This window comes from Leucoraja erinacea, chromosome 5 (assembly GCF_028641065.1).
Source record: "Leucoraja erinacea ecotype New England chromosome 5, Leri_hhj_1, whole genome shotgun sequence".
NCBI classification, from domain to species: Eukaryota; Metazoa; Chordata; class Chondrichthyes; order Rajiformes; family Rajidae; genus Leucoraja; species Leucoraja erinaceus.
Genome location: NC_073381.1, coordinates 54953049 through 54968361, shown reverse-complemented (window position 1 = coordinate 54968361; position 15313 = coordinate 54953049). Strand labels below are relative to the sequence as shown.

Below are 15313 nucleotides of genomic sequence, written 5' to 3'. Positions count from 1 at the left end.
AAATGATGGGTGAAAAAAAGGAAACTGGAAAAAAAAACAGGACTGTACTGCTTCACGAAGGGAGATACTTGGGTTACATTTCTACAGCTAACTTTTAGTTTTTACTTTTAGAGTTAGAGCGTGGAAAAGGGGCCTTTGGCATTCCATCCATGCTGAGCATTGATCACCCGTCCATACTAGTTCTGTTATCCCACTTTCTCATCCACTCCCTACACACTAGTGGCAATTGCCTGAAGTCAATTGCCTGAAGTCAATTAACCTACAAACCCATACGTCTTTGTGATGTGGGGGAAAACCAAAGCACTCAGTGGAAACCCACATGCCCATAGGGAGAACGTGCAAACGCCCAGACAGCAACTGAGGTCAGGATGGAATCCAGGTCCCTGGCACTGAGAGGCATAGAAACATAGAAAACTAGGTGCAGGAGTAGGCCATTTGCCATTCAATATGATCATGGTTGATCATCTAAAATCAGTACCCCATTCCTGCTTTTTCCCCTTATCCATTGATTCCTTTAGTCCTAAGAGCTAAATCTAACTCTCTCTTGAAAACGTGCAGTGAAATGGCCTCCACTGCCTTCTTGGCAGAGAATTCCACAGATTCACAACTCTGGGGGAAAAAATGTTTCCTCATCTCAGTCCTAAATGACCTACCTCTTATATGGCCCTACCAGCTGCGACACTCTGCCGTTACATTTTTGATCTTTTCAATCAAAGAAAAGTCTTTAATATAATCAAACTGGATTTTTGAAGGGTCACATTCAATATGCTATTCAACTTCTCGAGAATAAACCTCCCTCCTTCTGAAAAGAAATACCCCCTCCTTTACTTCTCAATTCAATAAGACCAATGGAAGGAACATAGAAGAGCAGTAACAATTCTAGTTAAAGATTAATCCCCGTACAAAGACCAGTATTTTTTAACAATGCAATTTGTATGTACTTCTGTAGGATAATATATGGTGCTTCACTACTTAATACTGAATTGTTACACATGTGATTGTTACTTCAAATTACACAAATATTGCTCATATTTGAAAATTGTAAAGATGTCAGAGCCAAGTTTCCAAAGAAGCAATTCGAGACTGAGCTGTGAGAAAAATAATTTTAACAGTATCTAATATGTTTTAATATTATTTCAGAGCGGAATTGGACAGAGCGGAAGGAGCAAAGAGGTCCTTCTGCAGTTGTACAGAGCCCTAGTGAGACCACACCTGGAGTATTGTGTGCAGTTTTGGACCACTAATTTGAGGAAGGACATTCTTGCTATTGAGGGAGTGCAGCGTAGTTTACAAGATTAATTCCCAGTCTGGCAGGATTGTCATATGCTGAGAGAATGGAGCAGCTGGGCTTGTACACTCTGGAGTTTGGAAGGCTGAGAGGGGATCTCATTGAAACATATAAGATTGTTAAGGGTTTGGACACGCTAGAGGCAGGAAACATGTTCCCGATGTTGGGGCAGTCCAGAACCAGGGGCCACAGTTTAAGAATAAGGAGTAAGCCATTTAGAACGGAGACGAGGAAACACTTTTTCTCACAGAGAATGGTGAGTCTGTGGAATTCTCTGCCTCAGAGGGCAGTGGAGGCAGGTTCTCTGGATACTTTCAAGAGAGAGCTAGATAGGGCTCTTAAAAATAGCGGAGTCAGGGGATATGGGGAGAAGGCAGGAACGGGATACTGATTGGGGATGATCGGCCATGATCACATTGAATGGCGGTGCTGGCTCGAAGGGCCGAAATGGCCTACCCCTGCACCTATTGTCTATTGATGATTATGGGTCCTATCAATTGGCCAAACTGTAAAGTTACAGGCAGTTTCATTTCCAATTGTGTAAGTGAATAGTTTTACATTTGTTGATTGTGGTAGCTACATTTCCAAACTTCTAAAAACTCAGCTTGTCAGTTCAGTTTAGTTTATTGTTACGTGTACCGAGAAACAGTGAAAATAATGTTCTGCTTATGTGACATTACACACGGAATACACAAATACTTATATTATCTTGAGACAGAAAAAGTGGGCAATTGAATATTTTAATTCCATGTGAACTATAGATATATAAATGTATTCAATCATAAAAAATATTAAATACTGTGTGTGTGTGTGTTGGGAAAAGGCATTGAATTTTCTCGTGATATTTTGAATTCAAGATAAACTCAAAGTTAAATCAAATAGAAAACATTATTTTGAGACAATAAGATATCTTGAGAATTTATTTTGTTTTCACTGGTTTTTATTTCCCATGCCCCATATTATTTGTATGTATTTGTTTCCAAATATTGTTATTAATAGGAACATAAATCTGTTTCAACACTTCCATGCCCCCCAAAATTTCAAAATCAATCAAGAATTTTGCAATGTAGGAAATTCAGTCGGCAATTTGTACAATATAGATAGGAGGTTTTGGGTAGGGCCCATCTTTGTACTGAATGTGGAAGGGGTTGGGGGAGAAATCTGGAAGAAAGGAGGAGCAGGACAAAACGCGGCAGATAAAAGCTGTCCTCCATAATGGCCAGATAATGCCTGTTTTTCACTTATGTTGATTGAGAAATAAATCCCGGCCAGAATACAAAACTATTCCCACTCTTTTTTTGAAATAATGCCAGAGGACATGTTAGAAAGTCGACAGGTGTTAAATTTGGCCATTCTATTACTGAGCAGGGAAAGCTGACAACTGGCCTACAGTTGACACCTCAGAGAGGTTGAGCTGTAGAAGGGATGATAAGTATTATTCACTTATCAATACTGTTTCAGAATCCAGAAGATCCATCTGGTCAAGAATATTCCAAACATCCAGTAACCAATGAAAAAAAAGTACAAAGTACAAACGTGAGTAGAATTTACCAAACAATAAGCTAAAGAATAGCAGCATATATTGCACAGGCGCACCAATAAAGGTTAAAGTATGCCATATTATTGGTATGTATTGTTTTTTTCCAAATATTGACAGATAGGAAGAAAAATTGACAGATAGGAAGAAAAAAAAGTATGATACTTAAAGATCCCATTATTTATTTAACGCGACAAACTCCGGTAAGCAAAAAGCAACCCCTACCACATCCAGACGGGTCGTTTTTTAAGTTACGTCAAGTTACACTATTTAACGGCAGGGTAAATATTGGAGACATGGCATCGAAGCGCAATGGAGCAGCATGACCAGGCGCACGATCCGCCGATTTTCCAGGGAACTCAGTGCGTGTGGGACTCCTCTCTCCTCGAATTGCACTATTTTTGTTTAACTTTTCACAGGTCTATCTTAAATAGATTCCTCTGTTAAAGCCCTTAAAACGGCCATGCACCGGGAAATACGGATACATTAAATTACATTTAAACTAAATAAAACCCCACAATAAACTGCAGTGAGACGTTGCAGAAAGGGTGACCCCAAAACGAATGGCAACGAGGCAAGACTTGTTGTGCAACGGAAGCTTTGTGTTTTTCTAATGTTTCATTCACATCGAATGCATATTTATTTCAAGAGAAACATACTGGTGGAAACTAATGGAAATAACATATTAAGCGAAAGCAGGTGAAATTGGGTTTAGTTTGAAACGGGGTTTGGTTCACGTTTAACCTTTTTTTAATTCACTGATGTTTTCAATGGCTGTGCGTTGAAAACATTCACTCGCGCTAATCTGCCCGACGCGGTGAATTATAACCTACAGGTAGCAAAATAAGATTAATTAGAAACACCCATGAGCGGGGTTTGATTTTAGTTCAGGGGTGTCAGTGAGCCGGCAACTCACAGCGTCTAAAATCTAACCTTCACCTTCTGCGTAAATTCCCGACAGGACCTGCAGGACTCTCGGGAGGGTGGAGGGGTCCAGGGCGTCGATGAAGTTCTCCAGGGTCAGAGCCATCCCTGCACCGCGTGACTCTCCCCGGGCAGCGCTCGATGCAGTGCAGAGAGGAAAGCGCCGGGCGCTGCTCTCACCTTCTCCCGCCCTCGGTGTCTCAGCTCCGCCCTTGTACTCTAGAACGGGGCAACCCTACTACTGACACAACCAGTCTTCCCCGTGCACCCCCCTGGCACTTCTGAATCTGATGGAGACTCGTAACCACGCACAACGTGCTCCTCGTCTTCGCTCACACCCCTCAAATACAAACACCTTCCACCCAGTCAATCTCTCCTCTCCCCATCTTCTCACCTGCACTTGCCCACCCAATGTCCCCCCCAATCCATCCAAGCAAGCTTCTCTCCACCTAAACCATTCTCTCGTGTAAGAAGGAACTGCAGATGCTGGTTTACACCGAAGACAGACACAAAATACTGGAGTCACTCAGCAGGATAGGCAGCATCTCTGGAGAGAAGGAATGGGTGACATTTTGGGTTGAGACCCTTCTTCAAACATTGTCTGAAGAAAGGTCTCCACCCAAAATGTCACCTAAACCATTCTCTTTCCAGTCCTCCAGTGAATCTACTGCTGTCTGCCGATCTCACTCCACTTCACCATTCATGCAGTCAATCTATTGACTGGGTGGTCCACCCAGCCCAATTCTCCCATCTCCTCTCTGATCAGCACCAGTTTCCTTTGCCTCCCAAGGAACTGCCCTAGCAAATCTGTAGACAACTGTCACGCCTGAAACTTTGCACAACCATTACCCCACCCACCTCTCACAAGCAGCTCCAAACCACCCACACTGATATACAACCTTCCATCATCCCCAATAGATCTATTTATTCCCACTTATCCTCCACAGCTAACTCACCACTTCAACAAGTATAGCTCCTAATGCCCCTCAAATTTCCACATCTAACCCCCACATCCAGTGGCGGACTGGCCAGGGTGTCAGCTTGCCCGATGGCAAGTGGGCGCCTGATGAAGTGGGCCCTCTTTGTCTCTTGGCAACCAATATTTTTAGACCCAGTCCGCCACTGCCCACATCTCCTGCTTTTACCTAACCAGTCAGCCTCGTCTTCTGCACAAACAGATTCCCCCGAGGGCTGTGGCTGGTTGCCTGCTTTGCTTGCACTTCCTGAGGGGGAGGAGGGGTGGGAAAGCAGCTTCAGAAATGATCGTCTTGATTGTGCAGTTCATTCTTTTCTGCAGCATCAAAGGTGCTTGTGCAGAACAACAGTGGGTGACAGTCCTATAAAATGCAACTTTTGCAAACTCAATATTAACGGCAGCATTTCTGAAAGGATTATTTTAAAAAATGTAATCTACGTATCAGGCAGTAACGATGCTCGAAGGATACACTAAGGTTTATGTAAAACATTTAAAAATTCACACCTTTAGAGTCAGTGGGCAGATTATATAGATATATAAGATAATGATGAGGACTTTCAAATTGACACAAGCCACTGGCCTGCCACAACCGAGCTCACACCAGAATTATTTATTTAGATTTATTTTTAATCTCATGAGTTCTGACTCTCAATTATGCTTAGAGTCAGAGTCTCTAAGCATGGAAACAGGCCCTTTGGCACAACTTGTCCACACCAGCCAAATTGTCCCATCTATACTAGTTCCACCTACCTGTATTTGGCCCAGATCCCTCTAAAGCTATCTTATCCATATACCTGTCAAAATATTTCAAGATTCAAGATTCAAGATTCAAGATTCAAGATTCAATTTAATTGTCATTTGGGCCCCTTGAGGTCCAAACGAAATGCCGTTTCTGCAGCCATACATTACAAACAAATAGACCCAAGACACAACATAATTTACATAAACATCCATCACATCGCTGTGATGGAAGGCCAAAAAAACTTATCTCTCCACTGCACTCCCCCCCCCCCCCCCCCCCGATGTCAGAGTCAAAGTCAAAGCCCCCGGCTGGCGATGGCGATTGTCCCGCGGCCATTAAAGCCACGCCGGGTGATGCGAGGTCGCACACCGGGTCTTGGTGTTAGAGCCCCCGGCGTGCGCTCGCAGAGTCCCGCGGCCATTCCAAGCCGCGCGGGGCGGTGATGTCAGGCCCCGCTCCAGGAGCTCTTCGACCCCGCAACTCGGGCGGGAGAAGTCGCCGTTGCGGGAGCCCTGAAAAGCGGTCTCCCTCCAGTGACCCGCGGGCTCCCGGTGCCGCCGTCCGCCAGACCCGCAGTTGCAGCCTCCGAATCTCCGGAGGTCGGGCCGCAGCAGCAGCAGCGCTCCACCACCGCTCCACCCGCTCCGGACTCGGCCAGCTCCGCGACGGTGAGGTGAGTCGTCGGCACCAGAGTCCCCTGTCTTCTCCTGTTGGAGGCCGCTCCTCGTTGCAGCCCCAACGACAACGGAGACCCGACAAAGAAAAGGTCGGGTTTCCCGTGCAGGGAGAGATTTAAAAGTTACCCTCTCCCTCCCACCCCACCCCCCCCCCCCCCACACACACACCCCAACATAAAATAACAAAAACTACATAGAAACATAGACAAAAAATAATAAAAACGCGGATGGGCTGCAGAGGCCGCTGCTGACGAGAGTCGCGCCGCCTTGTATTTCGCAATATTTCTTAAATATTGCGATAATATCTGACTCAACTACATCCTCTGGCAGCTTGTTCCATACACCACCACACTTTGTGCGAAAAAGCTACCCTATCAAATCTTCCCCCCCCCCACCTAACACCCATGTCCTCTTGGTCTCAATTCCCCTACCCCGGGCAACGACTGTGAATCTACCTGATTCATACCTCTCATGATTTTGTACACCTCTATAAAGATCACCCTTCATTCTCCTGTGCTCCAAAAAATAGAGTCTTTGCCTGCTCAACCTCTGTCTATAGCTCAGACCCTCGAATCCTGGCAATATCCTCATAAGTCTTCTCAGCATCCTTTCCAGCTTGACAAAACCTTTCCTATAACATTATGCCCAAATCTGAACATAACACTCTAAATGCGGCCTCGCCAACATCTTATGCAACTGCAACATGACCTCTCAACTTCTATACTCTTGGAATGGTTTAATTATCTTTCTCATGTACAGGTTATAACTGTTGTACACTGAAAACTCATCGAGGGTTGGGCTCAGGATCTCATGGAAGAAAAGGCCATTGAGTGGCAAGGCTTCCAATTATTTGTTTTGTTGACTTGGAACAAGGATGGAAACTACAGCAAATAAGATAATTAAAGACTTTCAGTCTTTGTAGCTGTTGGGTGACCATCGAGTTCAATGATGTCAGTGGTGCAACCTGAGTTAAGTTTGAAGACCAGCCCTGGAGGCACACACTAGAGGCCTTTCTGCCTTCTCTGGCTATCGTAAACTGGTCTCGTTGGCAACCTTCAAAGTTGATACAGGCCCTTTTGGTCAAAGCACACCAGCCTTTTCTATCCTGGGACCAAGAGTCCAGATCTCTTGCAGGAAAGCCACTCTGTTTGAGGCTCCCTTTGAAACAATCCTCGTATTGCTTTCTCTTTCCTGGACATCCTGGTGCCTCTGTACATGAACTCTGTAAAGGAGCTGGCATGGCATGCAGGAGCTGTCCTTATGGATTACGTAGGTTCTTTGGTGTAACTGAGCCCTCAGTATCCTGGTCTCAATGCTGACCAGGCTGGGTCCATTCAGAACCTCCGTCACCCTGACCTGACATTTGATGCCCACAGGTGATCTCAGTGATCTTGTGTGGAATCGCCCAAGCTGTTTGATGTGTTTCCTGGAAAGGTTGAGTGAGTGAGCAGATGCGTGGCAGATGCAGTATAATATAGATAAATGTGAGGTTATCCACTAACTCCATATCTCACCAAGGATTGAGACCCATCAACTACTTTCAATTACTTTAGCCGGCCTGTCAAAGCCATTGCTGGAGTGTGGCCAATATCATGTGAAACAGCAGCTTGGAGGCACAGGTGAGAGCTGAGTACCAAGTGGGGACCAATGCTGGATGAGCAGCCTAATAGGGCCGACAACATGCCCTCCAACCAATGTTACTATTCCTACCTGAGCACTTTACACACCCCAAACCTTCAGTGCATTATCTAACATTTAATTTATTAATTATCAAATATGACCACCATTACAACTTCATGCAAACCACAATCTGCACAGCCATCCAATATCACTATGATTCCATATATAGAATGAGAGAGGGATTCATTGATTACAAATCTCGACCCGAAACAACACCCGTTCCTTGTCTCCAGGAATGCTGCCAGTCCCGTTGAGTTAATCCAGCATTTTGTGTCTACCTTCGGTTAAAACAAGCACCTGCAGTTCCTTCCTACACATTAAAAGACAAATGATTAATGTCAATCTAAGAATGCAAGTCCATGGAAAAGTTATTTTGTTACAGGAGGTCAGTGTCCAATATAGTTTCCATTCAACACAAAGTAATACCAATGTTGTAAATCCTGACAAAAGCCTAGGATGTGGACATCTTGTTTTGTTGTGCTGGTCAGTGTTCAGAAGTCTCTCCATCCCGTCAGGATATTCTGATCAATGAGGGATCTTGAGGCACTAAAATTATACAGCTGGGGAGGGGTATGCTCCCAAAGGATCTGGTTTTCTTTGTACCAACCTTTCCTAATGGGTGAACATCGGCAAGGTTACATGTGCCAATTGTGCCTGTACTGAATTATCAATACCAACTAGCTATAGTCATAAAATGATAACAAATTAATGCTGGGGGCATGTGGATTTATACAAAATTGCTAGCAAATCCCAACAAATAACATTAATTCATCCTTTGAGGGATCTGAATGTGGTATACACTGTAATTCAGTGCAAAATGTCTTTTCCCAGGGTTATTAATTTCTGGTATAAATTGCTTAACTTGTTTTAATTCTTAAAGTCTAGGAATTAAAAATGTATCCTTGAGCCTTTGCAAAACATCAATAGCTCATGGATTGACTTTAAAATGGGAACAATTTTGTCCATTGGCACATTATGCTGTCTAAGATGTGCAAAGTTTATTAGTTTACAATGCTAAAGCCTCACAAATTGAGTTAATAATATCTGCTGGGATATTAGAGAGTTGTAGTTTTCTAGATTAAATTTTACTGCAGTAGGAAGAAAGTTTTATTCATTTGGGTAGCAAAGAAGACTGGAAGATTAAATAAGTTTGCATGATAGCACTTAAAAATAATTTATCTGGACAATGCATTCGATATGACTGCTTTATATAAATTAATGAGAGAATATATTCAGCTAAAGTTGTGGCCAAATACCGCCAGAACTAAATAGATCCATTGCTGGGGAGGTGGGCGGGGGTGGGTGGGGAAAGAATTGTACTAACAGCCAGCAGATAGTTCATTGAGGAGGTCCCAATGAGGTCTAGCGGGCAGGACATGGATTCACAGAATCATAGAGCACAAAAACAGGCCAAGGTCATTATCCTGTTTTGTCCTTCTTTCTAACTGGATATTGTATAGCCTGAACTCTCATCATCACACAATTAAGAGCATCTACCTTTCTGGTTGTCCCTTTTCCCATAAATAACCTATTCCAATCAACTTTAGCAAGTTACTGTCTAATACCATCAAAGTTGGCCTTGCTCCAATTCAGAAATTGTACTTGTTGGCCTGCCCTATCTTTATCCATGACTATTTTGAAGCTAATAGAACTGTGGTCACTGGTCCCAAGACCTTCGCCCACTAAATGAAGTGATCGGATACTATTAATGCCATACCACGCTATTTTATCCACACAATGGTATGATGGTTGCCATCTATTTTCGAGAATCCCCTTGTCGTCTTCTTGCTTCTACCATCAGGCAGGAGGTACAGAATTGTGAAGTCCTACACAACCAACTCAGGAACTTCTACTTTCCTACAACTAGTGGGTTCTTGAACTGACCTACACAATCCTAATCCTACCTTGGAAACGGACACTATGAATAGCAATGTTACATAATTTTGAGATTTTAAAAATCAAGTTTGCAATTTATCCCATCAGATAAAGCATAAAAATAAGTTTAATTGGACACCTAATTCACTTTCATATCATCAGTATTAAAAAATGTTATGGCCATTTTCATACTCAGAAATTAGCATCTTGTTCCCTATTACTTTTCCATTGACAACACAAAAGCTGTGATCGAGAACAGTCAAAAGCCCATAACTTTCTTAAAAATTAAGAGAACTGAAATACATTTTCAGTTATTATAGATTGAAGCATTGTGAAACAAATATGAAACAATCTTACTTGGATGACCTGAAATTAAAGCATATAATTACTTAGTTACCTAATTGTAGCTAATTACAAAATTCAATTACTAGAACTAAACATCTATCCATTCCTTAAGAAAAGATTAACATTTTTAAATAGCCTAAATGTCCAAATAACATTCACATGGTCATGAATTTATAGGCCAAATGGAAGGAATTTAGTGTTTAAGTCCCGTAAATTAATGACCATTTTAATCATCTTGCGAGTGAGATTTTGTGGAACGCGACCGTTTGGAACGTTGCGGTTGCGGTGAATTTGAACCCCATATCGACAGGAAAAATACTGCCAGTTCGTATATTTACATAATCACATTTTCGCAACGTAAAATTTGGATTAAGGTAACCCTAAGAAGCACGTTTATATGTAAAATAAACGGCTTACCTTTAGCCGTCTCGTACGTGAAATCCGTCCCGGTTATCGGCGTTGACGGCATTAGATGCTAATTTTTATTTTACTCCAGCGCTGAAATAGTCCCACGATTAAAAAAAAAAAATTTCACAGAACAGCAGTCGGAACAAATCTTCAGCTAGAACCCCGAGAAAATATATCCAGGATAGGCAATAGAAAACTGCATTTTAACCCCCCCCCCCCCTCAAATGCGCCAAAGTTGCGCATACGGCCAGTGACGGAACTGCAGCGCCGCTGAAGAGAAGGTTTGTAACATACCTACTATGAACCACTGAGTTTGTTTTTGTAACCCCACCTTCTCAGGCGCAGAGGTCAAAGTCCAATGGATACAAGGCAAGACATTCAAGATTGTGATGAAAATAAATTTCTGCACCCATAGGGAGATGAACTTTTGGAATTCTCTAGCACAGAAGCCTGTGGAAGACAAATCACTGTGTATATTTAAGAAGGAATTAGAAAGACCTTAAGACACATAAACCATTAGGGAGTAATGGAGAGTGAGGGAGAAATTGTATTGCGATCAGCCATAAATCAGCCATGATTGTGTTGAATGGTGGAGCAGGTTTGAAGTGTTGAATGGCCTTATGTTTCTATATTTCTATACCTGTATTGGGATATGGACCATTTAGTGCACAATTCTGTCCACTGTTGTGGAGTAATTGAATCATATGGTGCAGATATAGGCCCTTCAGCCCATCCCATCCCATCCGTGCCAACCATCAGGTACTCGTCTATACCTTCCCCATTTATCAGAAATTGGTCTGTAAGCTTCTTATTCCTTACCTTATCTCTTCTGCCATTTCACTTTTATATACGTGGACATACGTACATGCATGCCACAGACAATGGGATGAGGGAAGCATTTTGATTGAATGTATTCATTTTCATTCCCTCAATGCACGTGAGTTGAATATTTGATCTGTTGCCATTTCATCCGGTGAAGATATTCCCAAAGTACTGATGTGGACGGTATTCAAGGATTTAGAGCCTAAAACATCAAGCTATTTTCAAGTCAAAGAGGTGACATTGAAGTATTTAAATATTTTTTCAGGCATGGCTCAATCTGCCTCATTGAATAACCAATGCAACAAGATCTCACTGATGTGGGAGCTCAATAGTTTGATGAGGTGGGGGGTAGGGGGATGGTGGGGTGGGTATTGACCCAGGTCAAACACACTCTAACCTAATGTTACTTTATTCATTTATTGAAGCGGTTGCAAAATATCTACAGAGTAGAAAGTCAGGTCCTTGACTTTGTTCAACCATGTACAGTACCTGGGGCAAGAATTTTAAATTAAGCCATTGATATGAATTGTCTGTTCTTCATACTTGAGTAATCCATTAAAAGATTCCCATGATGAATTTCATATCTTCAGGCAGGAGCTCAGTGAATTAATTTCCCCAAAAGACAAAAGTGTGTAAGGTGTTTCTAGACCTATCTGTTTAATCAGATTTCACAACTGCAAGTTTAAAAAAATATTCATTTTTCAAATTCACTTTTCTCTATGTATTAGTCTGTTCCCTTATGTTTGCATGGGGTAAAGTTTCATTATTCCTCCTGTGGACTGAAAGGCACACTGAATTGAATGCACATCTTTCACAAGCCTGCTTAAACATAACTTGTTTTACTGTTCAGATATACATCAAACCACAAAAGTACTGTCTGTGTCAGTGACAAAATATATCAAAATCTTTGTGGTACTGTAATTCATAGCAGATGCCTTATTCTAACAGATACTGGTTGCATCTTTGTTGGGGGAGGGCTTCCTCTGTCTCCAATGCCGCAGAAATGAGAAATTCTTCATCAATGTACAGTTGCCTTGCTCAAACATATTTTTCAATAGTGCTCCTTAATGCTTTGGTAAGCAATTAAAGAGTGCAAGAGTTGTGTAAGAATGCAATTCGTGAGGAAACCCCATATTAAGTCGTCTCTGAAAATACATAGAAAGAAGCGAGGAAAAAACAGGCTGCTTTAGGAACAGTGAGGAAGAAATGAGTTGCCTTCCTAATAAAGGCAAGCATGCTCAATGTCTACTTCACTTCAGTCCACCAGACCTGCCTCTTTCAGGGAACCATGCACCTGTGCATCCAAATCTCTCTGTTCCACAGCATTCTCGATTGAACCAGAATCCCTGGAGCTGTCAGGTAGCAACATTACCACTGTGCTACCGTGCCACCCAATGTTATTTTACTTTAATTTAGTTTAGAAACACTGCACAGAAACAGGCCCTTTATTTGGTCCACTTATTCTGCGCCGACCAGCGATCCCCATACACTAACACTATCCTACATACTAGAGACAATTTGTACCGAAGCCAATTAATCTACAAACCTGTTCGTCCTTGAAGTATGGGAGGAAACCAGAGCACCCGGGGAAAGCCCATGTTGCCACGGGAAGAATGTATAAACTCCTTAAAGACAGCATCCAGAGTCAGGATTGGACCTGGGTCTCTGGTGCTGTAGGTAGGAACTCTAGAATGGCACCACTGTGCCACCCTACTAAATTATCCTGATTAGGATAAATTCATTGTTTTCTCTTAATTGTAGAATTTGACCTCTGCTAAGGTAGTTATAAGAGGATTAGAAACGAGTGTATCTTTAACTGAAATGCAAAATATCCTTGCTGCTTGTCTAATTACCCATGGCCAAAGCATTAATGAGAAATTTTGGAAGATGATTCATTTTTCAGAAAGCTACCAACTGTCAGATCTTCTTGAAGGACAGTATGTCATATTCTTTGGGGAAAACAGTGCAATGACCCCAGAAACCTGAATTATAGCTGTTGTTAATTTTCTAACCTCGGGGTCTGTTCGGAGATATTTGACATTGTATTTTATCTAGAGGTTGGGAAGTTGGTGCTTTTACAGTCTTGTGCAGTGGCTAACCTAGTTTATCAAAGCTCTGGCTCACAATATTCATCACAGAATAGGCAAAGTGTTTCAAGTAGTTCTTGAAAATATGCTGAAGGGAATCAATTATCTCCACAAAGCTGTCTGTGTCTCTCTGTCAATGATACACAATAGATGTACAATGAAGCAAGACTGCTGAATGAACTGTCAAATGTACGTTGCTAGGGGCAGGGAGGAGAGAGAGAGAGAAACTACTCATCTAGCTGAGGCGCAGTCAAAGAGTGTTATGAATAGAAATCTTCATTTTACAGCTTTCCCTGAGGTAACATTTTATTCTTCAGTGTTCCCAGTGCAAACCCTCTCAGAACAGAAGTGTGCACTAGAGATCTGAGTGGGCCACTTGTCAGTCACAGACCATTAAATTGTACTGGAAACGCTGCCTGATACTTGAGTTGGGTTCCTGAAATCACCTTTTTACATGTTTGAGTCCTGTTTCACCAGCATTTTTGTTGCAGCATGTTCCTATACAATCCACATACTTCCAGCAAAGAATAACAAGAGGCAGTCAGATTCTTCAGCCCATCTAATCCATGCCAACTATCAAGCAGCCATTTACTCTCATCATGCACTAATCCCCCTTTTTTCTCCCCAAATTCCTGCCACCTCCCCCAGATTCAACTCCTCACCTACACACCAGTCAATTTACAATGGTCAATTAACTTACCAGCCTTTGTGTTATGGGAGGAAATCAGAACAGGCAGCACACAGGTACAACATACAAACTTCACAGACAGCACACAGGTCAGGAGCACATTGGATTACTGGAACTGTAAGGAAGCAGCATAAAAAGTTGCTTCATTGTGCCACTATTATCTTCAATGATCTTTCTCTCTCCCAATTCAGTACGAATTTTGGTCAGTTTTGCCCATTAGTGCCAAACAGCTTATACATGTTATGCCTCATCATAAAATATAGCTCCGATTTTGCAAATGTAATGAAATTGTTTGGATTCGTGTCAAATACCACAGACCAGCAGCGACTTGGATAGGCTTAGAAAAGTACAGTAATAGTGAATTTGGAAATTCTCTTCCTTTCAATCCCATGTCTTGAGGGATCAATATGAGGTTCAAAGTAAAAGAAGTACTGACACTTTTGAAAAATATAAAAGTGGATAAGTCTCCAGGTCCTGACAGGATATTCCCTAGGACATTGAGGGAAGTTAGTGTAGAAATAGCCGGGGCTATGACAGAAATATTTCAAATGTCATTAGAAACGGGAATAGTCCCCGAGGATTGGCGTACTGCGCATGTTGTTCCATTGTTTAAAAAGGGTTCTAAGAGTAAACCTAGCAATTATAGACCTGTTAGTTTGACTTCAGTGGTGGGCAAATTAATGGAAAAGATACTTAGAGATAATATATATAAGCATCTAGATAAACAGGGTCTGATTAGGAACAGTCAACATGGGTTTGTGCCTGGAAGGTCATGTTTGACTAATCTTCTTGAATTTTTTGTAGAAGTTACTAGGGAAATTGACGAGGGTAAAGCAGTGGATGTTGTCTATATGGACTTTAGTAAGGCCTTTGACAAGGTTCCTCATGGAAGGCTGGTTAAGAAGGTTCAACTGTTGGGTATAAATGCAGGAATAGCAAGATGGATTCAACAGTGGCTGAATGGGAGAAGCCAGAGGGTAATGGTGGATGGCTGTTTATCGGGTTGGAGGCAGGTGACTAGTGGGGTGCCTCAGGGATCTGTGTTGGGTCCATTGTTGTTTGTCATGTACATAAATGATCTGGATGATGGTGTGGTAGATTGGATTAGTAGTAAGTTTTGGTGTGCAGATGATACCAAGATAGGGGGTGTTGTGGATAATGAAGAGGATTTCCAAAGTCTACAGAGTGATTTAGGCCATTTGGAAAAATGGGCTGAAAGATGGCAGATGGAGTTTAATGCTGATAAATGTGAGGTGCTACACCT

General features: G+C 42.2%; 1 protein-coding gene across 1 annotated transcript in view; it reads right to left on the bottom strand.

The window, feature by feature from the left end:
* Window positions 1-4043, bottom strand: part of themis (thymocyte selection associated) — a 52614-nt gene extending 48571 nt beyond the window's left edge. The window contains exon 1 of the mRNA XM_055635642.1: window positions 3765-4043. Within this exon, the coding sequence (XP_055491617.1) occupies window positions 3765-3855 (91 nt within the window). The 5' untranslated portion in view covers window positions 3856-4043. The remainder of the gene's footprint in view (window positions 1-3764) is intronic.
* Between the last annotated feature and the right edge of the window lie 11270 nt (window positions 4044-15313).